At 43.4% G+C, this 27,960-nt stretch overlaps 1 protein-coding gene across 3 annotated transcripts in view; it reads right to left on the bottom strand.

Moving 5' to 3' along the window:
* FER1L6 (fer-1 like family member 6) overlaps positions 1-27,960 on the bottom strand; it is a 99,215-nt gene that overhangs the window by 61,304 nt on the left and 9,951 nt on the right. For all 3 annotated transcript variants that reach the window (XM_087825184.1, XM_087825185.1, XM_016215998.2), the window contains 12 exons: positions 27,783-27,837; positions 27,562-27,693; positions 25,021-25,083; positions 21,344-21,422; positions 20,005-20,161; positions 19,220-19,406; positions 18,063-18,255; positions 14,878-15,230; positions 8,634-8,742; positions 7,722-7,902; positions 3,143-3,263; positions 2,457-2,557 (listed from right to left, as the gene is read on the bottom strand). In XM_087825184.1, coding sequence (XP_087681310.1) covers positions 2,457-2,557; positions 3,143-3,263; positions 7,722-7,902; positions 8,634-8,742; positions 14,878-15,230; positions 18,063-18,255; positions 19,220-19,406; positions 20,005-20,161; positions 21,344-21,422; positions 25,021-25,083; positions 27,562-27,693; positions 27,783-27,837 — 1,731 coding nt within the window. The remainder of the gene's footprint in view (positions 1-2,456; positions 2,558-3,142; positions 3,264-7,721; positions 7,903-8,633; positions 8,743-14,877; positions 15,231-18,062; positions 18,256-19,219; positions 19,407-20,004; positions 20,162-21,343; positions 21,423-25,020; positions 25,084-27,561; positions 27,694-27,782; positions 27,838-27,960) is intronic.

The following is a 27,960-nucleotide window of genomic DNA, read 5'->3' as shown; positions in this document are numbered from 1 at the left end:
CTATGATGAAAAATAAATAAATAAAAGGGTGAGTCTAAGGTGCCGTACCCCCCAGTGCTCTGCCAGTTGCGATTGGAGGCCTCATCAGAAATTCTCTTTGCACGTACTCGACAAGTTACATTTTCTCTTAATTTTTAAAAAGAATTAAAAGCATGATATTTGGAGGAAAGAGTCTGTTTTCACACATCTACCTTTCCTAGAGGCACAAGGAATTTCATTTCCCTCCCCTCCTAGGATGCAGCAGCCCAAGAAGATATGGGGCACACCCTGACTTCTCACCTCTCTTCTTCTTCCCTGGGGAAAAATAACTTATTTCCTCATCAAAATCAGGGAAATGACCACAGCGCATGTTTCTGTCCATTCTTTGTCTTTCAGACCCACCCTGCTGCTAGCTGTGGGCAGTGTCCTCACCTTCATGTGACAAATGGTCTGTCCCTTCGGAGGGGAAACCCCAAAGGCCAGCTGCTCAACCACAAATGGGCTGGGGGACCAGCAAGCCCACCAAGAACTCAGGTCCAAGCCACTTTCTCAAATCCAGGTTTTCCAAATATAAAACAAACGTTTTCATCTCTATTTAACCCTCATGAATATGTTTTTCAATTGATTATAAACTTGAAAGGAGAATGATTATTACTCCAAATAACACCCAACATAGAAAAGTTAATGAATTATTAATTTGCCTGCAAACAGTTTCTAAAAATATGAGATCATAAAGCTTTTTAAAGATGCTTAAAAGGAGTCCTGGTGGTGTGGCTCAGTGGGTTGAGTGTCACCCCATGCACCAAAAGGTCGCCAGTTCAGTTCCCAGTCAGGGCACATACCCAGGTTGCAGTCTCCAACCCCAGTAGGGGGCATGAAGGAGCAGCCAATTGATGATGTTTCTCTCTCTCTCTCTCTCTCAAATCAATAAAAACATATTTTTTTAAATGAAATAAAAATGCATTTAAAAAAAGATGCTTAAAAGGAATTGCAGGTGGCACTCGGCTCACAGCAGGAGTAGCACCGATAAATAATGCTTCTACAATGAAAAACAAGAAAGAAATTAACATAGAAAGAAAAAACTACATATCTTTTCTTTTCTTAAGTAAAAATGCTCGGGTAGTTGAGAGATTAGGAAAGCCAGAACTTATAAAACAGAACACCAGAATTTCACTACTAACTTTTGCCTTCCAGCAACTGAATCTCCACCCCTTTTCTATTAATTCCATTATGACAGATTCTCATTTTTGCTCCAGTCTTAATAAATTTCAAGAATTAGTGTTAGCACTTCCTTATGTGGTAGGTAGATCTAGCATGACCCCCAGAGAGCTCCATCTCCTACTATTCTTGTCATTATATAGCCCTCTCCCTTCGAAAGTGCACTGGACCCAGTGACTTGCTCATAAGAGGGATGGGATGGGATGTCACTCGCAAGATTAGGTCCGAAAAGACTGTGACTCTTAGCTTGCTCACTCTGATGAAGTCAGCTATCATATCCTGAGAGGTAGGTTGGAGAAGCGCACGTGGCAAGGAATTGAGGCTGATGACTAACCATCCACTACAAAGGAACTGAAGTCCTCAACCCAACAGTCCGTGAAGAACTGAATTCTGCAAATAACAACAGGAGTGATCTTGGAAGCAAATCCTTCCCAGCTGAGCCTTGAGATAACCCAGTCAATGCCCTGACTACCGTCCGTGAGAGGCTCTGAGCAAAGGACCCAGCTATGCCACACCTGGACTCAGGGCCCACAGAACCGTGAGATAATAAATACCATGGTAAGTCACTAAATTTGAGGGTTGTTACTCAGTAATGAGTAACTGATGCCATATTTTTGAATCTTTGATTGTATTGTTCACCTCCTAAAAAAAGAGTCATTAACTGGTTCTTATTAATGTGTTATATGCCAAATTCTATTAAACAGTATTTGATATAACTTATCTATCTCATGGTCAATGTAATTGTTGAGTATCTACCAAGTACAAGAACCATACTGGGCACTCCCACTGCTGGCATTTTTCTTTTTTTTCTCCTCACCCGAGGATATGTTTATTGATTTTAGAAAGAGGGGAAGGGAGGGAGAGAGAGAGAAACATTGATGTGAGAAACCTCGATTGGTTGCCTCCCACACGTGCCCCAATCGGGGATCGAACCACAACATTTTTGGTGTGTGGGACGACACTCCAACAGCCCGAGTCACCCAGCCAGGGCACTGCTGGCATTTTTCTTGTTTCATAAAGAGCCTCACCAGTAAGCCTTTTTTATCTTCTCTTTTCTTTCCCCCTTTGCTTTATGTTTTAGCTGTTAATGTTTCAGGAAGCAACAGCAGTCCCACTAGTGCCAGCCAAATTACCGAACAAAATAAAGAAGGATGGAACTCTACGAAATGCCCATCTGAATGCATGTAAATTAACTACTTTCTAAGATAATTAAAAGCCAATTCTGCATAAGTCTCAGCACCCCACGGGCCAGCTGGTACCTGCTTTGACTGATGAAGTCATTGAGCACAGTCTTCATTTTCTCCTCTGGTGCCTTCTCTGAAATCTTGATCAATTCTTTCACTTCTTCTATACTTTCTTCCTGAAAACAAACCACAGACGTGGAGAGGGGAGAGGTGGGAATGAGACATTGTACTGAAGATACTGATTATAACACCCCCGAAAGAATATTTACCTAGTTTTTGTTTTAGAAATGAAGGAAGATTTCCCCGATTTCTTGTGCCTGAACCGGGAGAGGTGTGTGCTGACTCGGCACCTTCCTTTTCTTAACTGGATTTGGGCCTAATCTTGTAGGAAACTCTGCACAGTGTTAGGGACCTAGGCTTTTACATTCATTGAGGCCCAGGTCTATCAATCTTGTGAGAAGGCTATCAATTCCCTGCCCTTTGAAGGTTAGGAAAACAGCCTACCTTAGGTCCTGCACCAGTAAGAAGCAGAGCAGGGATCTGAATTCAGATAGTTTGATTTACAGTCCAGGGATTTTGTAAAATGTATTCGCATTCCCCTGGGTCCATGTGGTAGAAGGAGCCATGAGTCCTCCAAATGCAATAACCTCAACTTACTTGCATTTAAACTGAGGTCAGGACCTTCTACTGGGTGGATTTTAAAAAGTTCCTTTTACCTCCAGCTTCCCGATGTTCAAATCCGTCACCTGTCAGCCACCTACCAGCAGGTCTGCCATTTTCTCCAGCATGTTGGACCAGTACAGCCTGAACGTCTGGTCTCCCCAGGAGCTGATGAAGTAGACACAAGGCTTCTTGGCCTCAAACGGCAAGTAGTTGTAATTTCTGTGAAAACACATTGGGCCTGGACATTAGCTGGCAATCAGTGTTTTCCAGGCAATTCCAGTTACACGTTCATGTTTCATATGTTCTATGTGGGGTGGGTGAGGGGTGGTGACAAACTATCAAACTACTATTAATTTCACCCTTAGACTATACTTGGGGACTCATGAACAATAAACAATGAATAGTTATGTGGCTACAATGGAGAGGTACTAACAGCTACTGCTATCAGACCCAGGGAAAACTTAGAAATGATCACCAGAGGGCAAGATTTACAGGCAAGCCTTCTACAGGGAGGAAGGTTTTAAACTGAGAGAGGAAAGAAGGGGGGAAAACAAACATTTTTCTTTTAATGTCTATATGGAAGCCCTGTGTAAGGGTCACTGGAGGTAACAGATGTAAATGTGTTTCATAAACTGAAACTGCTAGAGAAATGTAAGAGGGTAATATTATTAATGAGGTTGAAGGCATATGCCTCAAACTAAACATCAGTATTTCATCCATCTATCCATCCACCCACCCATCCACACATCCATGTATCCATCCATCCATCTAATATTTATTGTTACCAGGCATTAGTGCTAGTAACGTAGGTGACTCATTTGGTTAAGAAGTGACGAGAGGGATGTCGAGGTAGCTAGAAGGGGAAATGTAGAGCCAAAGAGAATTTTGAGGGTGACAGTTGGGTAGGCTTAAATGCTGCTGAGAAAAAGACAGTTATCAGGATGAGCTTGAAGATAGGAAAGAAGGAAATAATTTATAAATTTCAGTTCCTGAGTAGGAAAGGGATGGGAATGAAGGCAGGTGTGAGGTGAGAGAGGTTGTAGCAAAAACTTGAAGTTCCCTGCCTCATGACAGCTATATTTTTAACTAGGTTTCCCCACTCAAGCCCCATGTAATTTTCCCACAAACACTCAGGTCTGTGTAAAAAGAAATGTGGAAGGAAGGCCAAAGCAAATTTCTTGGAATGAGCATCATGGGAAAGGCAGATGGCCCTGATAAATGTAGACAGTGTTTGGAGTCACTCATTTATAAGACAGAGAGGAGAGAGAGAGAGAGAGAGAAAGAGAGAGAGAGAGAGAGAGAGAAGGGGAGAGGGGAAGCTTTGTTTCTATTCCAAAAAGCTAATGAGAACTTTAGCCTGGAGGAATGCATGATAGTTCTTTAAAGCTCTCCAACCCAGATTTCTTTTGGAGATCATGCCCCATGATCTGTTCTGCAGAAAATAAGCCAGCAGGTATCCATTGAGAAGAGAAGCCAAATAGATTCTTGGCAGAAACTCAGATTGTTATTACAGCAAGGAAAAAAAAAAAAGAAAAAGAAAGAAAAGAGGTTAGAACCAAACTGCTCTTTTATCTCTTTTTAAAATGATTACACTGAGAATCCTGCCACTGAATAAATTCCCTCTCAATGTTTGTGCTTTGTTCCAAGGTTTCTTTGGTTTGGATTATTTTGTGCTAATGATGTTTAAGGCCTTTGTGCTTTGGTTCCCAGGGTCCTCCTGGTCTTACTGGGTCTGCATGGACCAGGATGCTATGGTTCCTCAGGTAAATTACAGTGCAGATGGAGGGCAGCAGATGGGACGACATCACATTGCCAGTGGAAAGAGAAGACTGCCAGTTTGAATGGCTGCCCTGACACAGGACCAGCCTTATGACTTTGGGCAAGGGTAGGCCTGGAATCCTGAAAATCAAGTGACCCATCATTAGGTGTCTTGTGCTCCGATCTCATTCCTGAGCTCCAGACCAAAACACAAATTACATGTGAATGCATGTGCTTTGCGAAAAGGGAAAGCCTAGAGCAAGCACACGGTGGTTTTAAGTGCCCTGCTAAACCACCCTTTACAAGGTGGTATTTTATTGGAGGCAATAGACAAATAAATTGTGTGTGTGTGTGTGTCTGTGTGCACATGTGTGTGCACATATGTGTAGGGGTCTCTTATAGATATAGGATCTTTCAGTTCAGCTGCTGCCACTCTAGCTTGCCACTATGTGGACAGAACTTCCACGTAGTGACCGAGAAATATACAGAAAGCCCCAAGACACCAGCATGACTTATTTTGGTCTCCTCGAGCCAGCTGGCCAGCACTAATATGAGGTCCAGCCAAGGGTGCCTTGAGACCTCTTATCTCCTCTCTAGCCCTTCCCATACTATATTCCCTGACACTGTCACCAATAGTCACCAATAGGCTAGTCCAAAAAAGTGGAAGGTGTTCTTGCTGCCTGGTTCCAGTGAAAGGATGCAGAATACTTCTGTTTAGCCTCAGAGAAGAGCTTCAGATCCCGCTATAGGATCCACTCATTGATGTCCTCGGTTTTAAAAATGCAGAGAAGCAATTAAAGAGCTGGGAAATTTGGAGGGTTTTTGGTGTGTGTAAAGGAGGATTGACAGCCAAGTATGGCTGCCAGGGAACCAAAAAAGGGCCCCAAAAAGGCCCCCATGGGAGGGGGAGGGTGGTCCATGAGAAGGGGGAAAGTGGTCCATGGGAGGCAGAAAGCGGTCCATGGGAGGGGGAAGGTGGTACATGAGACAGACAGGATTTAGAAAACACAGGGCTTGCTCACAAATGAGGGCAACAACTAAGATTATTTTCACTTACTCCTTCCTACTTTGTCCCACTTTCTCTCCATCCTTAAGCCCCCTTTGATCCTTTAGATGTCACCTTTGCTGTGGCCTTTCCAACTCTTCACCTCCTCCCCAAGCAGGGTAGTCACCCACCCTCCTCTCTCTGCTTCCATAGTACCTTGTGCCCAACTCACTTAGAGTAACTCCTTAACTCATTCAGAAACAGTTATGAGCACCTACTATGGGTCAGGCTCAGAGATGAGCAGCTACACAGGGGGCTAGCGCAGGTCCTGCCCTCAGAGTGCTCACAGTCCAACGGGTCACAGACAAGTGAACACATCTTCACACAGTGTCCTCAGCTCCGTGGAGGAGAGTGCAAAGTCCAAACCAGACTTGGGATTCAGGAAAGGGAGCTTGGTCTTCATCTTGAAGGTTAATGGGAGCCAGCAGGTCTGAGGAGGGGATTTGTTGCCTGGCAAAGGGACGAGCTTGTTTAGAAAAACCAGAAGCAGCAGTTTGGGAAACCGCCAGGGCCATTGTATGGCTGGAGGAAACGGGGTTTGGGGAGTGACTGAAGATGATGTTAGACAAGTAACTGGAGGTCGAATAACCAAGTTTCGGCTTCTGAAATTTACCCTGAAAGCCACTGGTTGCCAACGGATGATGTCAATTAGGGGAGTCACTGGTTCAGGTAGATAGTTTGGTAAATTTCTTAAAGAATATCCAGACCAAGAAGAAGGTGTTTAAAATAATCCAGATGAAGATGCCAACTTCCAGAATTAAAGAAATGGCAACAGATATGAGAAATACTTAAGAGCCAGGATCGACCAGACTTCATCGCTGACAATGGATGTGGGTAGAAAGGACAAAGGGAACAACTGACAACTTTGTGGCTGAAAGGACTCAGAGGGCAGGAGGACCAGCCTACGCGGTGGGAAAGATAGGAAGAGAGCAGCGTTCTCTGTGCAGGCGATGAGCCTGCTGAATAATTTATGGGACACCCAGTGGAGGCGTTTGGATCTGCTGCTCAGGAAAGAAGGTGTCTGGGGAATTGTGAGTCCTCGCTTCCCAACAGTGGTCAGGAGGCCATGGGTCAGAGCCCAGGGGGAGTCTACACGGAGCAGAGCAGAGAGTGGAGAGCGCTGGTGATGTGGTTCCAGTCTCCTCGCATGTAATGAGAAGAGCAACGTTCTCTTGTGAGAATCCCTGCGGATCATGACGCCCTGACGCACAGCACAAGGCTCAGAGCACAGAGGACTCTCACGAAGTGTGGTCTTCCCTTATTCTCAGATCACTTGGTTAGTGCTTGGACCATTTTCTTAAGATAGAATTTTATAATTTTACTTCTCTTTGCATGTTGTAATTTTACATGGATTCGAGATCAGTGAGGGTACATGTAGGTGCCCCGGCTGTTTCCTGAAATAGTCTTTTGTGGTGGCTAACAATTGTTTTCTGAGTTCTTCAGTTGGACTGTGGCAATAAAATAAGAAAAGATGTATTCAATAATGCCACTAAATTGAGTTTACATAACAGCACAGAACTCAGATGAATATAATAACTGTTAATAGGGTTTGGATTGAATTTTTAAACTCTGACCTTCCTACCTTGTTATGCATCAAAGTTACAGAATAAAAGGAGCTTCAGATCTGATCATAATCATCATCATCATTGCTCTACCCTTAAAAGAAGTACCTGGATGTGTCATTTGGAGAGTTGTTGACATGTAACTAAGGATTCAGTAGAGTGGCACTTACCATGTTACCCCGATTTATGCTTGCTCCCATCACTGAGATTTTAAAAAATTGTTTCTGATTTTAGGGAAGACCTGAACCTAACAGTCCCAGAAATTGGTCAGACTCCCATGGTCAGAAACTGTTGTTCTGCTGTATCTCCCACCTGTTCCCCTCTGTCACGAGTGGCTTCTCCGGGTGAGTGGTGGAGACCATAGGGATGGCAGCCTCCTGGGCAGTGTCCTTTTCCCCTCCTTGCAGCAGTGGAAGGGCGTCTTCAGCTGATTCAGCTGACTTCTTCTTACTCCCGTGATGGGACCCTCCATCAATCAAGTTCCCAAAATTACCTGCAGGGGCAGTAGCAAGGGGAGGGGGCCAGGAGTCAGCCAACAAGCAGAATCAGGCTGCTTGACATGCGAGATCCAAGTTCATGTCCTCCCCGGGCAGGGAAATAAGATCTCAGTATGAAGTGGGAAGAGCATAGTCAGACCGAAGAAATAAGATTGACAATGACAATGAGGCGTCATCCACATCCATTCTCATTTGTAAAAACTACTTAAGTTACAAATAAACTGGATTTCATCTCCTTTTCTTTCTTTGAAGCAGAGCTTCCCAAATGTGACTAAGACCTTCTCTGATGGAAAGTCCTTTCTTGGAATGGTTTCTCTGGATGTGTATCAGCCCAGAAGGATTGCTTGGAGTTATAATAACAGCACCTGCTACATGCATGGCACTTTGCCTGTGCTGACTCATTAAACCCCTTCGACAGCTCTAGGAGAAGTTATCATTATTCCTATTTTGCAGACGAAGAGACTGAGACCCAGAAAAACTAAGTGAACCAAGGGTAACAGAACCAGGGATAGTAATCCAAGTCTGTCTGAACCCAAGCTATACTCTTAATATATTTTTTGAAGTATGAAAAGAAGTCTATTCCTTATGTAGCAACACAATAGAGGACAAGGAATTATTCATTGTTTTCTGAGTGCTATCATTTGCATGTAAGGCCTTAATTCACTCACTCAAGAAATGGTTGCACCGCCCCAGTCATGTGCCAGGCACTGTGCTTGACTGAACTTACCAATAGAAACTTCAAAGCTAATGGGTTTATCTCCAATCCTCCGGTCAATCATGGTAGCTTCAAAAAATGCTCCAAAGAGTAAAAATTCCTCATATTTTTCTGGTACAATCTATAGAAAGGAAAAATATATATGAAACAGACCTGGTTTCTTTCTTTCTTTTTTTTTTTTTTTGGTATCCCCTGGGAGCTGATGCTAACCTGGTCCAGGGTAGTTTATAGGTATTTGAGTCTTGAGTCTCAGTGTCAGCCTGAAATGGCACATTATTTCCCCACTAATCAGACAGACAGGAACCAGGACCTACAAACTGTACATACAAATTCAGCCATTTATCTAGAGTAATGTAGTCTCAACCTTTGGGGCTTCTACCTTACAATAAAGAAATCTCCTTTTTTTACATTTGTTTAATTTTTAATTTTTCAATCATAGTTGACATTTAATATTATTTTATATTAGTTTCAGGTGTATAACATAGTGATTAGACATTTATATAATTTACAAAGTGGTCCCCCCCCATCAGTCTACTACCCAGCTGGCACCATACATAGTCATTACAATATTATTGACTATATTTCCTGTGCTGTAGTTTATATCTCAGGACTATTCTGTAACTGCCAATTTGTACTTCTTAATCCTGTCATCTTTTTCACCCAGGCCCCCAACTCCCCTCCCTTCTGGCTACCATCAGTTTGTTCTCTGTTTCTATGAGTTTGTTTCCATTTATTTTGTTTATTTTATTATTTAGATTCCACATATAAGTGCAATCATATGGTATTTGTCTTTCTCTGTCTGACTTATTCCACTTAGCATAACACCCTCTAGGTCCATCCATATTGTCGCAAATAGTAAGATTTCATTCTTTTTTATAACCAAGTGACATTCCATTGTGTGTGTGTATTACATCTTCTAGACTGTGACAGGTATTAACCTAAAAATCAAATTGTCTTCTGATGAGCATGCTTTTATTTTAGAGGATAAGCTTGGCATACTATCTTTGTAAGATGCTGTTGTGGAACAGAGACATGGAATCGCCTTCTGGTGAGTAGGCATTTAGAAAACAGAAAACCAAAGATGAGATACTCAGAGCCATAGGGTTAAACCCTTACATTTGAGCATAGTTTTATGGATTATACAGGATGGTCACTTGCATTATATGTGGTCCTCTTAACAACCTTAAGAGCTCAAAATTTAGATCATTCCCTTCGTACAGATAAGGAAACTGAGCATACTAAAGCTTGAGGTTGAGTCAGTAACTTTCCCAAGTATTCTGACCACAGATCCAGTGCTCTTTGAATTTTAACGTGTTAACTCAATGCCTTGGTGCTTAACTCAAAGCCAAACTTTTTGCTCCCAGAAATAACACAGGCCCAGATAAAGGGGGTGGAGGGTTAGGCACTGGCATGAGCATCAGCCAGTCAAGTACACCCAGGGTGGGCTATATACAGTGGGGTTGCTGCTGTGAGGAGTGTGTAGGTCCCAGAAGCACAACAAAGTAAATTGCTTTTACATTGAAAAAGACCTGAGAGTTCATTTGCTCCAAACTCCACCTTTTTTTACCTAAATAAACTAAAGCTCAGAGAGAGAGTAAGGGACTTGCCAAGACCACACAGCAAGTTAAAGACAGCCAAGATTTGAGACCAGGTCTCCACTGAGGCTGCCTTCTCAAGCAGCCTACATTCTAAAAGACTAGACTGTGACAGGTGTTAACCTAAAAATAAAAAGCCAAAGTGAGAGGCAACAAGAACTTATTTGAGATCCAGAAGAACTGCAATTTTGGGAAGCACTGATTCAGGCAGAAACCCAAATAGTGTTCTAATTATGGGCTGAAGGCAAGGGGGGTTTAAGAGAAAAGGAAGGGAAATAATTACATGAATAGAAACAAGGAATTTCTATTGGTGCAAATAACCTAAGTTACCCTTTAGCTGTACATTGCTGGTTACTGATTCTAAGAGACGTCTACAATTTTCAGTCCTTGTGGTAAGGAGGTCTGCTTTCCTGTTGACTCTACAAACAGTTGTTTGGGAAACAATGCTGCTCTGGCCTTGTCCAAAGGTTATTTTGCCCAGTTCAAACTTTCCAAAGACTCAAGGAGCAAGACATGCGATGCAGTTCCTCTGGAATGACTGCCTTGGCTCCATTTTAAAATGGCTTCACTTATGCCAACTTTTCATACAGGTCATAAGACAGGAGCCATCCCAAGAGATCACACAACTATTTACAAATGACTCCTATTGACGTGGAAACAGGCCGATGCTCCAGGGAGCAGATGTTGCTGGGACATGGGGATATTTCTGAGCAAAGAGGTTGAATGAGTCGGAATCACGTCATCTGTGCTTTCTGGTTTTGTGGTTGGATTTATTAAACTCCACGGGAAAAGCAATAAGATTCCTCTAAGGATTAATGTAGTTGAGGCCTCGGAGGTTAACAGCCTCATTCAGTCAAGAACCGTGAACCCTGACCCTCAGAGAACCAAAGGGTTTCCACACCATTAGGTGAAGGTCGCCCCTTCCTTCACACTGGAGCCTCCGGTGTTCTCAGCATCAGCAGGAAATGTCTCTGCTGATCAGAAAATGCGGGACAGGGTGGGGGCCCAGTGCTGGACCTTAGTCACAGAGCACACACCTGTCCCACCTGCAGCCACTGTGTCCTTTGGCTATAAACCAGCCACTTATCTCACCTCCCTGGGGCCAGGTTTACTCTCTGGGAGGAGGGTTGAAATTCCTCAGAAACCTGGAGGGAACAAAGGCCATGTAGCCTGGAAGAAGGACAGCAGGTTCCATAGCCAGACAGACCTTCTTCAAATCCCACCTCTGCTACTTCCCAGCTGGTGGACTTTGGACAAGTCATGTCCACTCTCTGGGTGTCACTTTCCTTGTCTGTAAACTAAACATCACAATGGAGCCTACGGGCAAAATGAGATCATCAATGCGGAGCACCTAGGAGTATAAAGCCCACACATGTAAGTGCCACAAATGGTGTTCATAACAAGTATTTCAACAGCTTAGAACTCATGTCTTAATTCTACCCATCCTTCAAATGCCTCTTCCTCTGGAAGCTTATCTTGACTCCCTGAGCCAGAAAAATAATGATAATAATGTTTACTGAATTCCTATTATGTGTCAGATGTGACATTAAGAACTTTCCTACATTATCTCATGTAATTCTCATAACTACCCTAGGAGGGAGATATTTTATCACACCCATTTAAAAATGAGGACACTGCAGTCCTGTGAAAGATTAGAATAGCTGTCTAATGAGACTAATATTTACTGAGCACTTACTATGTTCCAGTCTCTGTTCTAAGCCCTTTCCATGTATAAATTCATTAAATCCTCTCTGTGAGCCTATAAAGTAGAGTTTATTATTGGAATTAAGCATTGGAATTTAAGGAGCTTAAATCACTTGCCCAAAGATTCAAACAGAGGCTGGGCAGTAGCCACTGCACCTTACCTAAATCCAGATGTCTTACTTTGGAGCCCAACATTTTAATCTTAATGGTTCACTCCCTCCAGGAAACAGCACTTTACCTGTGCCTCCTTATTGCACTTACCACTTTCTACATCCTATACCTCTGTTTTGTACATCTCACCTCCCCTTTTATGCCATAAACTCCATGGAGTCACTCTATTTGCATTTCTACCAATGTTGAGGTTGATGTTTAAGCAAGAAGCTACTCCATTAGGGTTCAGAGAATTTAATAATGAACACATCTATTAGATTAGCTATGCTCTGTGGAAGTTTGGCATTAGGGAGATAAGCTTTGATGGTGGTGATGAGGGTGAGTTGGAAAAGGCAACACCATGGACCCTCATTTGCCCAGATATGCAGTGAGGGAACAGCTGCAACAACGGAGGTTGGAGCTCGAGGACCCTGGAGAGCTACAAAAGATGCTGCAAGAAAACCTATCACCATGTCGGTGAGGCGAGCGCTGAGCTGGCGAGGCTCTGGGGAAGGTAGAAACCCAGCATGGTGGTTTTCAAATATGTCCACAAAGTCTTGGAAAATCCTCCCCTTAAAGGGAAAGCCTAATTCCCCTTCCTTTCAGTGTGGGCTAGACTTAATGACTCCTTTCTAACAATTAGAATGTGGCATAAATGTCAATCTGTGTCTTCCATGGGTTTGGTCATAAAAGACATTGCAGTTTCTGCCTTGCTCTGTCTTGCATCACCCACTCTGGGGGAAGCCAGGTGCCACGAGGACACTCAAGCAACCTACAGAAGGGTCCACTTGGTAAGGCACTGAGGCCTCCAGCCAACAGCCAACTGGAAACCAAACCAAGTCTTCCTGCCAACAGCCATTGTGGAAGTCAAGCAGCTCCGGTCAAGCCTTCCAATGACTGCAACCCTAACAGCATTCTGACTGGAACCTCATAGAGATTCTGAGCCAGAACCACCAAGCTAAAGTATTCCCAAATTCCTCACCCACAAAGAAAATAAATGTTTGTTGTTTTAACCTGCTAAATTTAGGGATAATTTGCAAAATAAATACTAACCACAAATATGAATGCAAGAAGAAGAGAGAAGGTAGGAGAAAGAAGGGTTTGAATGATGCCTGAATTTCCCTCCTCTCCTATCATCTTCCACGCAATAGCCAACAAGCCCCCCCCCCCCCCGGCCCTGTGGGAAAACGTGCATGCTACTCCACATAAATCCCAGCCACCCTTGCTTTCTGCTAGAATTTACTTTTTCAGATGGACTCAGCAAAATATCTTGATGATATTGACTTGGATTAAGAAAATCTACTAGCCCCTCTCAGCTTGGCAATCCCTGTTTAGAAAAGAATGGGCCAGTCTTAACAGCAGGAAAGATGGACACAGGGTCAGATATAAGGGACATCAGGTTAGGTGGCTACTGAACCACCAAAAAATCTCTGGCAAAGTCCAAAAAAAGTCAAGTTTCCAAAGCTGGCATATTGTGAAGAAGCACATAAACACAATCACTTCAAGGCAATGTCAGTTTTAACAACAAACTAATAGCACACATTTCTGGAGAATATATCCCAAAATACAATTTCAGAAGGGAGAGCTGGGGAGGTTGACAAAATATTCAAAGTCAAGTCAGAAACAATGGGGTGGAGAGCTCTAAATAGCTGTCCACTGGTGGTGGGAGCAAACCATAGCAACATCAGTAACGACAGCAAACGTGTTGCCTGCCTACCATGTATGTGCTCAGAGCTCTGCTGACCATTTTGCAGGCATTCCCTCCCTTACCCCCATGAGATGCCTACCACAGAGGGAATACTACTCCCTCATTTTGTTGATAACTAAACTGAAACACAAAGAGGTGTTATTACTATCAGAGCCTTGAAAAGAACCAACTCTCAAAATTCCAACCATGTGCTCCAACCTCTCCCCTACAGTTTCTCAAGATTTATTAGATCCCAGCAGTAAAAATAAGTAGACCTTCCAAGGCTAAGGTGACCCACATGCTTCAGTCTGTCAAGACTTTCCTAGGAAGGGACAGCTCTGGGAGGCCAGCCATCACCTCCCTTCCCCACCGGAAATGATTGCCTGGTTGACCTGAGAAACACACTCCCAGAGGCGGAATCATCCAAGCTGAGAGCTGGCATCCACCCACCTCTGCTATTAACGAAACATAAAGTTCTCTCATTTGCTTAAACTACGAAGTACTGCTGCTAAACTGAACAGCCGAGGTTATTAGCAGTTTGTGTTAATCTCAGAGCCCCAGATCTCTTTCCTATAATAGAACCAGGCTGGAAAATGCTAATGCACTTGACATTGAGTAATAAGCAAAGATAAGCATTCCCTTGAGTTGTGATTTCCCCACAGGCTTGGAGCAGGCAAATAAGTTTCTCAAATCTCTTGTGTCCCAGCTTGTCACCCACTCTTCCCCCTTTCATCCCTTCTCCCACATTACCTCCCATCCAGAGCATACGCTGAGCTAAAAACAAAGCTAAACAAAATTCGGCCACAGATATAGTTGTTAATCACCCCACCACCCACTCCCACCAGCTTCTCCAGAGAACTTTTATTTCTCTTTTACTTTGGTTTCTATGGGAATTGTGTTTGGGGGGACACTGAAGGAATTAATCATCAGCAGATGTCTGTGATGTGTGCAGGAAGAGGCAGAGGATCCACCCAGGAAAATGGGGCTGAGCCAACACATGTTTGCAGGGACAGTGACACCTCAGTGGGCCTTTGGGAACCTGTGGCAGGTGCTGCTCCTCTCTGCGAGGTGCTGCTCCTCACCTCTCAGGTGTGTGCAGTGGGGCAGTGCTCAGACCTACCTCTGGGGGCACATCAAAAGGCTCCACCTCGACCTCAGTTGAGTTGTTTTTGTCTGAAGCCTGCTGGGCCTTTCCACTGTCAGTTTTGTCACCCTTGTCTTTACTTGAGCCTTTGGAAGATTTGGAGTCTTTGTCCTTTGAAGACAACTTGAGGTCCTTGAGAGCCTTGGAAAATTTAGACTCCTGTGCCCCTCCCGAGAGGATTTCCACAGCAATTTCTACCAAAATTCTGCCTCTGAATGACACGCCTTCTCCAAAGCCTTCATTCATCTCCTGGTAGTCGTCCATCAGACTGTGGTTCCTGGGCGAGCCGTACAGGTTAATCCAGGCAGGTCCGAAGGTAGGTAGGAAGCCTAGGAAGATCCCAAACTTTAGTGCATGGTTATGTTTACAAGTTGATTATTTTTTGCTTTATGAAAGTTGTGCACGTTCACTTAGAAATGTAGAATACACTGAAAGACAAGAGAAAATATTTACCGGATATCCTATGGCCAACAGACAGCCACAATTACCATTTTGCTATATTTCTTTCTAGTCTTTCTTCCATGCAAATGTTTACACATGTTCACAGTTGAAATAATATTGTGAATGCTCATGTGCATCCATGTCTGTTCATTAATTCATCAAATGTTTATGGACTCCTAACATGCTAGACTCTAAACACAGAGCCCAGTGGAGAATAAAGCAGATACAAGCATTAAACAAATTATTACATTATAGATGCTATGAAGGAGAAACGCCTTGTGCGGCAAGAACAAATAACAGGCTGATACAGCATGAGGAGGAGTGGGGGGGTGAGGGGAGGGGAGACAGATTTCTTTTTTTTCTTTTTTTAATATATCTTTATTGATTTCAGAGAGAGGAAGGGAGAGGGATAGAGAGATAGAAATGTCAATGATGAAAGAGTCATTGATAGGCTGCCACCCCCGACTGGGGATCGAGCCCGCAACCCGGGCATGTGCCTGACCAGGAATCGAACCCCGATCGCCTGGATCCTAGGTCGACCCTCAACCGCTGAGCCACGCCGGGCTGGACATGGGAGACAGATTTCTAAGTAGAGGGAACAGCGTACATCTGTCTTCTGGAAAGGAGCTTGGAGATAGAAGATGAAAGAGAAAGCCAGATGGCTTGAGTCCAGACAACAAGTTGTGTGAGATGAATTTGGAGAGATGAGTGGGTTTGGGGGCCTTGACAAGGTCTTTATCTTAGAAATAATGGGAATATTTTAGAGGGATTTAAGTAAAGATATAATCAGATGTGTGTTTTAAGATCAGTCTGGCTGCTATGTGGATGGGTATAAGAATGGATGTTGGCAAACTGGTTTGGGGACCTCATCATCACAATTAAAGACATCGGTGGGATCTAGGATGATGGTAGTGGAGACTGAGAGAAGTAAATGTTCTGAGATATGTTCTGAACATAGAACTGAAAAGACCTTATGATTTTAATTTACTATTAGCATAAGTATTTTCCTTTCTTAATACACAGCGTCTGGGAAAATGCACAGTATCTATGTGAACATCTCCTTGGCAAGAGAATGTTCCATTTTGCCAGGTGGTATGGCATGGCCATCCTGAAGCCTGACAGCCTGGGTTCAAGTCTCAAACCTCTGCTATTTTCGAGCTGTGTGACCCTGGGCGGAAGTGATAACTTCCCTATGCCTCAGTTTCCTCATCTGTGAAATGAAGGTGCTAACAGTCCTTATCTCACCTATCAGGACTAAAAGAGATAATATCTATTAAGTGCTTCACATGGGCCCTTAGGAAGAGCTTAAGAACATTAGCCATTGCTCTCAGTAAATATATGTATCATCGTTTGCTTAACAATTCCCCCACTGTTGACAAGTAGATATTTCTGTTTGCTTTACTGTTATCAGTAGTTTTATGCCTAAATGTTTCCTTTCCCTGACCCACAGCCCCATGGACTAGATTCTGTCCTTCCACTGAGTAAATTTTAAGAGGCAGGGATATTGTGTTAAGAAGAATAGAAAGATTTTATGGCCCCTGATGTCTACTTTTTAAACACTGTTATGTCTCCCTGAACACCATCGCAATGTTCCTGAAAAGCTGTGGGTAAAACATGTTAACATCTAGCTGAGAAATCTGCAGACAGGAAGAGCATGCTTTGTTGCATAAAGCATCCTGTGGCAAACCCTTCCGTAACAGGAGGAGTTACACAATAGGTATTTATTGAGGCCTTCCCAAGGTGTCACTCTGTGAGGGGCACAGCAACGTGATCCGGACCTCCGCGTATGCCAAGCCTTCAGTATATGTACACACACACACACACACACACACACACACACACAAATATATACATCAATCAGCACAGACTTGTAGCGCAGAGAAAGATTGCCTTGGGTTTAAAGGAGAGAGGGTTTGTTGGGATATTTAGAAAATCATCACCTACTGACTTGGGTTTTGTAATAAAGAGATTTATCCTGGGTGGAAGCTCTTTTGACTGACTCAGTGGATGAGCTGGGATTCTGTTCCCTTCTTGGCCCTCCCAGTGCACCCTCAGCAGCACCTCCCTGCACTACTCATGCTCCCCTGCTCCCATCAGTGAGTTGGGGGCACAATTTGGGGGGGATCATTTAAACATGTAAAAACCATTTTTAGCTTATGAGCCGTGCAGAAATATGTGGCAGGCCAGATGTGGCCTGTGGCCCATAGTTTGCCCACCTGTGATCTACTCTAAACACTTCATTTTCTACTTAAGAAACTTAAGGCCCAGACCGGCCGGGCGTGGCTCAGTGGTTGAGCATAGACCTAAGATCCAGGGGACTGGGGTTCAATTCCCGGTCAGGGCACATGCCCCGGTTGCAGGCTAGGCAGCCGATCAATGACTCTCTCATCACTGATGTTTCTGTCTCTCTCCCTCTCCTTTCCTCTCTCTGAAATCAATAAAGATATATTTAAAAAAAACAAAAACTTAAGACCCAGAGAGAGGAAGTGACTGCTTCAAGGACACACAGTGAAGCTCCTGGACGACCTGAGATGGTGAGCAAGCCTCCTGGCTCCCAGAGTCTGGCTCCATCCACTGCCCTAAACCAACCTAAATCAGAGATCACACAGAACATGGAAGGGGCCTAACAGTGCCTGCTCTAAGCCTCTCATTTTAAAGATGAGGCCTCCAAACCGATCATTTCAAGGTCCTATGTCCAAGTCAGACATGTGAGGCTTTACCTTTATCTCCATCCTGTTCGTTGGAGATTTTCTTCAGGTCGATGAAATGGGTTGCCAGTGCTACATCATTCACACTGCCTTCATCCCAAACCTGGATTTTCACCCTCCGACACAAGGGAGGGAACATTTCCTTGAAGATCACCTGTTCGTGCCACACAGGATCGGCACAGTTCTTTTGCACTGTGGTTTGCCCCTAAAAGCAAAGCCAGGAAGATGTGAGCATGAAAAGAAACGAAACAGCCCTTGGCTGACCCAAACTCGACAAACCCACTGGACATAGAAAATAATGAATTTTCATCCACCCAGCACCCATGAAAATCAGTTACACCCAGCGAACATTACTGATGTCCTACTCTGCTAGGCATTGGGGGGAAAAGTGAGTAAGTCTCAGGTCCTGCCCTCAGGAAGTCCCCATCCTCATCCTGGGACTGGGGTGAAACTAACAGCTGTGTTATGAACAACAGTTGCTCCGTGCAGCTCCAGGAATGCGGCAGACAGAGTTAGACCCTTGGTGACATTTATAAACGTAGGAATCTGTGCAAATCACTTAGGCAGTCTGGGCCTGTTTCCTCATCAGAAAATGGAGTTAATGTCCTATATGACCACCAAGGCAGTCTCAGTAAAAATACTCCAGTGTTCACCCTGCCAAATGGAGGGGTCAGGGTAGACATGTATTTAAGGACAGAGACAGTATGTGTGTCAGCTGAAGCTTCAAAGTCCAGCCAACTAAGATTGAGCTCCGACCATGGGCCCAGGTCCTGGTGCTTCCAATGCTCTTGAGCAGGGAACACGGTGTCTAGGCTTTCACAGGACAGGGACTACCTGGGGAGACTGTGGAGCAGATTGGGAGGAGGGTGGTCATTCTGCAGGGCCTGGGGACTGGGTAACAGCTCAGAGAAGTAGCCAGAGGTAAGAAAGGCAGCTTGTCTGCCTGGGTCCTGAACCACGATCCCCCATGGCTCCTCTCCACCATCTCCCATGGATAGTGAGTAATCCTCTCTTTCCTTCTTGCCCTGTGACTCTGCCTCTTTGTGGCTAGCTTTTTCTCTCAAGGCACTTCCTAATCTTGATTTCAATTTCACTTGACTAGAAATGTCCTTGGTAAAGAGCAGGGTCCTGGCCAAGGCTTGTCATTGTTGGTGACAACAGTTCCTCACCGTCTGCCCAGCAAAGGAGACCTCCACGAAGGGATCCACAAGGTCCTTACTGTCACCCACAAATGCTTTGGTGACATTTGCCATGATGCTGGAGTTCATTTTGGGCAACCCTTCTGCTTTGTAGAGTCTCACATAGAATCTGGCCCAGGGTCTCTCTGATGGAAACCCTTGAGGGATCAAAAGATTCCTTAGAGGGGGGAACAAAAACAAAAAATAAAAAAGAGCTCTCACTTCAAAGAATAGAGAGAAAAGCTGGAAGCAATTTGGAAGCATAAAGAAGGATCCTGACACATGACAGAAATCTGAAAAGATTAGGATTTATGGCTAAAATGAGTTTTTTTCCTCATTTAACGACAACAAAGGGCATGATTGGAGTGAATGCAGACTCATTTAGATCCTACAATTATAAAATAAACACTGTCTCCCATGCTGCACCTTAAAAGAGGTACATTAAGTCTCCCCATCTTTACAAACCAGTGGTAGAAATTATAATCCTTTCAAAGGAAAATCAGCTAAATTCAAATAAATCAGATAAGCTCAACAGCAGCTTGCCTATTATGGATTATTATAGGAAGACAGGCTTTTCTTGTCCTAGAAACCGACCTCCCAATGGGTAGCTACACCTTCAATAAGGCGCATCTTGGTGCCTTGGACAGAGTGGAATCCCGGTGGACAAGCCGTAAATCTGGCCATTCTCATGCACCCATAAGGAAAGGGAGGGCGGGAAACAGGCATGGAAATTGGGACACATTTCCACGGCTCAGCCCTGGATGCATCTGTCTCACTTTTCTATTTGCTCCTCAGCATCGGAGGTTTTAGGGTTGGTCTTCAGGACGTCGCCTTTCCCAATCACATTGATGTCACACTTCAGGTATCCCTTCGTGCCAGTCCTGATGTCACCAGGGTCTGTGAGTAGGGCCCACTTGTCACAGAACTGATGACCTGTAAAAGTGTCCTGTCAGCTCAGAAATCCTGCACAGATGGACCCAGCAGCCCTACCCAGTTCCCTCCCACAGCCAAGGTCTCCCACATTCTACTGAGGCGGCAGCTCATCTGGGCTATTTCCAAGTCTTAAGCCGCCCCCCTCTCCCCTCTCCCTTCTCTCCGTTATTTCCCATTCTCTTCCCTGTCTTTTTCTCCAACCAGCACAGGTATTTGGGAAGGCTTCGGCCTAGTGGAAGTTCCTTAGCCAGGCTTCTAGCTTTGATGGGATAGGAGGACACTATGGAGTATAGAAGTCACATATTATTTCACAGGTCATAAATGTGGCTCATGGATTTTTTTGTTTGGCCTACACTGTAAGTCTAAACTTCAAAATCTCATACATAAATCTATACTTCTGGCTTATAAAAAAAAAAAAAGTTAGACCAGGCAATACAGAGGGCACATTTCCACATGACAGCGGATGGTAAAGAAGTAGACTCACATGACCTGGATCCCTGGTCATGTGAGTGAATCACAGTTGAAGAAAAGAGACCTTTCATAAGAAGATCTATGTTTGTTGTTGGCTGTATTACTTATTAGCTCTTGACCTTGGACAAATTACCTAGCTTCTCAGGGTTTCACTTTCTTATAAATCAGGGATAATAATGATTATTAAAGCAAATCCTTATGTGGCATACCACGGTCATTCTCTGCTGGGTCTACACTAAGCCCTCTATGTATATTTATTAACTTAATCCTCTAAAACCCTGTGAAGAAAGTCTTATTTTATCCCCACAAGGAAACTGAAACATGAAGAAGCCAAACCATTTGCCCAAGGTTGCACAACTAGGAACGAGCAGAGTAGAATTTGAACCCAGACAATCTGGCTCCAGAGTCCATATTCTTAACTTCAACACTTTCCTGTCTTTCTTGATGGAGTCTCACAGAACTAAATTAGACAGATTTGTGAAAATAATAACTAAATAAATAAATAAATAAAAACCTGCCCAGAAGTATGGAGATATAAGTTAATTTTATCATTAAATCAAAAACTGAAGAGCCATATCTTATTCAACTTTCTATAATTGGTGCTGTGTTATTGAATGGATGGTTAAATGGATGAGCAAATAAATAAGTTGACCTCCAGGTGGGTACACTGGAGAAGAGTAAGAAAGATACTGGGAGGCAATGCTTTCTTACCAGGTTGGTTGTACACGGTGCCCAGGTCCACTTTGAAAGCGCCAATCAGTATGCTTCCTATCAGCTTGTGGTGAAAGACCTGAGGAGAGACGGAGCAGTGAGCCCAGAACTACATTTCTTTTTGAGGATAGACCTGTGAAGTAGGTTTCTGACACCTCAAAGAGCATTCTAGGCCTTGACCCTTGTCTGGCCTTCACTCTCCTCTGAAGCACAATGACATTTGGTCACCAAAACTCAGGACTGTAAAGGGCATCCAGAAGTACCTCTTTGTCCTAGCAGGTTTTCAGCTAACCCTCTAATGAAGGACACCTAACAAACATCACTGTCTGAAAGTTCTTTTTCTGTTTTTAACCAAAATGAACTTTTGTGCAACCAACCCTTCAACACCTATCCCTGCCTGCTGAAACTTTACCCATCCTTCAATGTCTAGAGCAAATGTTGCTTCCTCCAAGCAGACCCCCCTGAGTCCCCACAACTGAAAGTGTTCCCTTTCTCCACTAAACTCCCACAGCACTTTGCTCACTAGTTTCTCAGACAACTCATCACATATGACCTCTAGAAGTTATGGACATGTACAACAGTCAGAACAAGGGAGACAGCTGTTATCAATATTTTGTCTAATCAGAAGACAGTAGAGGTCCTGGCTGGTTACAGCAGCACATTTGAATGCTAATGCTATAAAGATGAGTTAAGCTCTAAAGGATGGTGTCAGAGCTGGCCCTGGGTTCAGAAACAATGTTGTATGAGACACTGCTGAAGAATCAGGATGAGCTTAACCTTTAACCCAGAAAAGAAAAAAGTGGAGATGTTGACAAAGGGCAATGGTAACCTAGTGTCTTCAGATTTTGGAAATGCTTCCATCTAGAAGAGGGGTTAGGTTCCCAGTGTAGATCCCAAGTTATAGGAAGAGAGATTTCAGCTCACCATAAGGACAATTTTTATAACCGAACTTCTCAGTGATGGAATGGGCTTTCCTAAAAAATTGGATATGATCAAGTAGAGCCCGAGAATATCATGTCATGGAGGTGGCAGAGAAGGATTCCTGCACCTACTGGAGGTTAGACTAGATGATCTCTAAATTTTCTTCTAATTATAAAATCCTATGAGTCCCTCAAATCAAGGAGAGTTTCCTAGTCTCTTCTACCCACCACATGGCCTTGTTCATAATAGGTGTTCAATAAACATTGAATGAATTAAGGAATGATTGACCAGTTGAATGATAGATAAATAGGAGACTTTTGTAGCTTCTAAACAGCTCCTCTGGTAGAGATAGTAAGAAGCAAATTCAATTGACTTCAAGAAATGAAAACATGACAGCTCTTCCCATCCCCCTTTCCACTATTTCTCCCTTGTCCAAACTTTGCAAGGGTATTAGAGAACTGAGGGGAAGCAAGGACAGCTTGGCTTGATAAAAGAGTTATTTAAGGCCACACACACCAAGTTCAATCCAAGCCCTCCATGCTTGCAGTTGTTACTGTGGCTTCCCAAAGGCCTGAGCAACAACACAAGCCTGACTCAAGCTATTCTCAGACCAAAGGCATCTGGGTCCCAGTGAGCATGATAGGATGCAAGAGCCCCAAACAGATCTTTAAATAACACTGGAAGCTTCCTGAAATCTATCTAGTGTGAGAGCCAGGCAACTGGTGTGGTCAGGCATTGGACTGCTAGAACTCTGGGGCATCTCATATACTGAGTGCTGGGGACCCTGCATGCCTGGTGCCACTGTCGAGGGAAGATGGTCTTTGGCACCACCAGGGTTTGCCCCAATAGCATCTGCTTCCAGCACTTCCTCCCTCTTCTCCAATGCTCATTTTATTCTAGGCATGCTGACTTATAGTTCTTGTACTAGCGGAAAACTTGTATTAAGTACTTCCTCCTCAAGGGAATTTTCCCTTTAAAATCTTTGGCTTCTGTCCTGAAGGGTCATTTAGGGAGACCAAAGTGTTCTCTTCTTCAAAGTTAGAGGACCAGAGATAGGCAATACCAGCTCTGATCCTCTAAAAACCCACTTGCCCCAGAGAGACTCATGACCCTTGTCTATGATACAGTATAAAAATCTAGCTATTAACTGTTTATTTGCAATCTAGACAGTCCCTTAGGAGCTTGAATCTCACAAACAGGTCATCGCCTGAGCTATGCAATGTAACGAAGTCCTGGGCAATGTCCCAGGTCCCAAAATACCTTCTGCACCACTTGTCATCATGCCTGAAATTTAAACAGGACGAATGTTTGGCTCTTGATAACTTTCATTCTTCAAGAGTCACATTCTGCAAGTGCCCTTGGGAAAGATAATATCATAATTTCACTATTGCCTAAGCCTCATGCAGGACTGATATAGAATACGCTGTGTGTGTGCGTGTGTATGTGTGTGTGTGTAACATAATATTAAAATAAAGAAGAGGGCATGTCCGTCAGTTGTAGGCTCCAGCCCCAGCCCCAGGCGGGGTGCATGCAGAAGGCAACCAATTGATGTTTCTCTCTCTCTTCCCCCCTCTCTCTCTCTTCCTTCCACTCTCTCTGAAAAGCAATGGAAAAAAATATATACTCTAGTGAGGATTTAAAAAAATAAAATAAAGGTGAGTGAATGATAAAGGCAGGCAAGGAAGTCTTCGAGACAAGTTTTGCCATCTTCACAATTCTCATTAGAGTTGGTGTCACTGTTAGGAAAACATTTCCTCAACACGTCTTATGTTGGTATGTAAAGTAGGAATTCTGTCTTTGAGAACAAGTTGGAGGAGAGCATGTGCCCTGCAACCCCTCACCCCGCCACGTCACGTTCAGGCATGAACAGCCTCACTACCCTCTCCATGGGAGAAACAGCGATTTCTGCAACTGGTGAGATACATGCAGTCTGTCCCCCACTGGTCTCTGCCCTTTCGCAGTGGTGTGAAGTTGGTAATGATCCTGTTTGTATTCTCTCATGTGGACTAGTGCAGCTTCAACGCTAGTATACACCTTCCCACTCCTGCCCTCCAGGTGGTGGGCCAACCTGGATAAGACACCTGGCTGGACCAGAAAGCTCTCCCTGTCTCTACTCTTCAGACTTGATCTGTGGAGGTAGGAAGGACTTCACCTGCCAGGGCTGAGGAAGGGTCTACGCAGCAGACCCGATCCCCCTCATAGGCAGGTCTGGAGGTCTACACTCAAAGGCAAGTAACTATTAACAAGCTAAGTGGTAACCACTTGCTCCAAATCACACCCTCTGATCCAGCATCACTGATACATTCGGTTCCTTCCTGATTCTTTCTTTCTATTTCTCTGTTTATTACTAACGAGGAGGGGAAGGGATGTGATTAACTGTCATTAGTGTGGAGATCACTCCAAGAGAGAAACACTAACATTTGCTTCATAAAAAGAAAGAAACCAACCCAACAATGGCAATCATTGTCATTTGAAGCGTAGTCCCACGTTAGTAGGCTACACAATTCAATTCATGATGGCTTGATAGTGGATTGCAACTTGCCTCCCACAAGCACGGATTTTCTTGAAAAGGTTTGCCTTCCCGAACTCCTCTATTCTGGTTACTCAAGTTCGATCCTGCTGGTTTCAAACTCAACAGCTCGCACTCACCTTCCTGAATCTATTCTCTCCTAAGCAGGCTGAGCTGCCCCTGAGAGTTCCCAAGGCCTAGAATCTCTCCAGCCTCCTCCCACTCCCACCACCATGGACATACTTACTGAGATTTTGATGATCTTGTCGAAAAGATGCACTTGAGGCCCAATGAAGTCGAAGACAAAGTACTATAAAACATAAAGTTCATTCTGACTGTAAATCCCAGCCTTGCATTTAAGAACCCTGTCCCTGGAGTAGATTTAAATGTGCATTGTTCTAACCAGTTGCAGGCATGAGCCTCAATGGCATGAATGTATATATCATCAACTGATTGGCCATCCCCTATGGAAGGCCATTTAACTTGCTTTCAATTTTTTTCCAAATAAAAAAATAAAGAATGCCACCAACCACATCTTTGCACAGGATATATGTGAGTTTTCCTCTAAAATGAGAAGTAGAATTGTTGGGTCATGGTTTACATGCATGTAAGTGTTTAGTAGATAGCATAAAATTTCTTTCTTAGGGAGCTAAACCATTTTACATTCCCACTGGCAGCATATAAATACAGCCATTTCTCCACACCTTTGCAAGCCTTGATATCATCAAATCTTTTATTTATTCATTTTACCTATACAGAATGACGGGTGAAAAAAGTATCTCGGTGTGGAATATAGTCAATAATATTGTAATAACTATGTATGGTGTCACGTGGGTACTAGACTTATGGGGGGATCACTTTGTAAATTATACAAATGTCTAACAGCTATGCTGTATACCTGAAACTAATATAAAATCATGTTGCATGTTAACTGTAATTGAAAAATTAAATAAATAATAATTTTTTAAGAGAGACGTATCGATGAAAGGTTACAGTATATCCAGTGCCTTCTGTTTAAGGAAAAAAAAAAAAAAGTGTAACATTTCAGGAAGTTTTCATATATATATGTCAAAGCTTTTTAAATGTTCAGAATTTTTTTTATGTGCAAAATTCTCTTACATGCAATTCTTCATTCTCTGATATATGAGATGCTATGGGTGCCTTTGGACCAATAAATTAGTTCCAATGTTTCTTGCCTTCTGCTGAGTTTCACATTCAAACTCAACTGCCTCACACAGGTTCCTAGACCTCCGAGGCCACACACATTTTTCTAGCTGGGAAATATTCCCCAGTCCCTACTAACCAGCTCCTTCAACATCTAATGGAATTTTGGGCTTAAAAATTAGGATCAAAAGCTGTACCAAAGGTTTTTAGTTCAACTATAACAAAGGTATTTACTTCAACTTTTATGTTTTTACGAGATTACACTTGGGCCAAAGTTAGTGTCATTAGACCCAGGACTTCTATGCATAAAGCAAATACTAATTCTAATAATTAACAAATTTGTAGAGCTTTGCACGAAAGCATTTTCACACACATCCACACCAAAGATATTACAGAGGAGGGGAGAGGACCATGAAGGAGACAACTGCCACTTTTACTCACTATAAAAGGTTCAGAGGCAGGGGTGATAAAGAGGAAAGGTATTAATAGCTCTAATGGGATTTGGGTATTTTCTAGGCATTTCATTATCCATGCTCTCCTGCCTTCCTTTTCAATTACTACTCCCATCAGAAAAATAATTAAGAGTTTACTGCATTTTTTGATAATTCATGGTGTCTGTGGGAGACAAGCACCCTTGAACACTATTCGAGTATAAATTGTTACCTCTTTGGAGGGCGATTTGGAGATATCAAAATTTTAAATGCCTATATTCTTTGCCCCAGTTTATGCCAGGTCAGTATTATTATAAGTAGTAGCCAAAGACTGAAAGAAATTGTAATATCCATCAATGAGAAATTGACTGGCTTAGTAAATTCCAGTGTATCGATGCAATGGGAAACTACAGCAATGAGCAGAAAATGAGGCTGAGCTGTGCATCCAGATGCAGGCTGATCTCCAAGGCACATTGGTGAGAAGAGCAAGGTCCAGGCCAGTGTGTGTAGAATGTTGCCATTTGGGTACAATATTTATTTGTACTCTTGTACATGCCTGAAATAGCTATAAACGGCATTTTTTAAAAGCCTGGTGAGAATGGCTGCCTGGAAGAAGGGGAACTAAGAGATTTTTCACCCAATATCATTTTACACTCTTTGTATCTTTCACCATTTTTTTTTACTGTGGAATCTTCTTATTTTCAAAGGAAAATGTAGTATAATATTTACAAGCTTCATGTCTCTCTTTGATGATTTCCTTTACAATTTTTACACGGCTTAGAAAAATATGACTATTTTACTTTCCAGGGCAGCAGGCCTGTTTCAAAAGCAGCAAGTAAATTTCCAGTGTCTCACTGTGCGAAAGAATATATGTCCTCTCACTAGCCGACAGCCAACACATTTTTCAACATAAACGCAGAGCTTACAATGGATGAAGATGAGCTTGTAAGAAAGAAGAAAATGGGCCTTAATAAACATATAGTAATGTATTTAAAATCAATAGGGATTTCTTACCTATCCCTTCCATTATCTTTTTGCTCAGCTTTATGGGGCTGCTTGTTAAGAAGGCCTGGAGAGTTTGCCATGGGCTGAATGAGTGATGGGGGGCAGACATGCGGGGCACAGGTTTCTACTTGGCTCAAGGCTACAAGTGGGGAGAGTGGTGGCGGAGAAGGGGTGACCCCGTGGCTTACTTCATTGTAAAACGGGCTGTTGGTTCCTTCCTTCACTGTGCTCTGCTTCTTCTCGTCGCCGACCTCGATGGTCACAACAGGGCTGATGTTCTCGCCCACCAGCTGGCGGGCCTCGATGATAGTTATTGCGATCTGCAACACAAAGCGCGTGTGCGCCCTGGGCCTGGCTCTTCGCTCGCGCAAGAAGAGCTGGGGGGCTGGCAGGGAGGGCCATCACTTACTTGATAACTTTGGGATCTCACCTCCCCATCATGAATCTTAGTCAACAGTTTTGATCTATTAAGAGAAAGTTTAACATACAGGTTTCATCAAGAAAGAATATACTTTATAGCCATAAGCCACGGTAATATTTCCCGAGGTGTTTCTAAGGGCTTTTATTTATGTCTCTTCACCTAATCT

This window comes from Miniopterus natalensis, chromosome 16 (assembly GCF_054644295.1).
Source record: "Miniopterus natalensis isolate mMinNat1 chromosome 16, mMinNat1.hap1, whole genome shotgun sequence".
NCBI lineage: Eukaryota > Metazoa > Chordata > Mammalia > Chiroptera > Miniopteridae > Miniopterus > Miniopterus natalensis.
The sequence above is the reverse complement of the archived record's forward strand: the minus strand, read 5'-3'. Positions and strand labels throughout refer to the sequence as shown.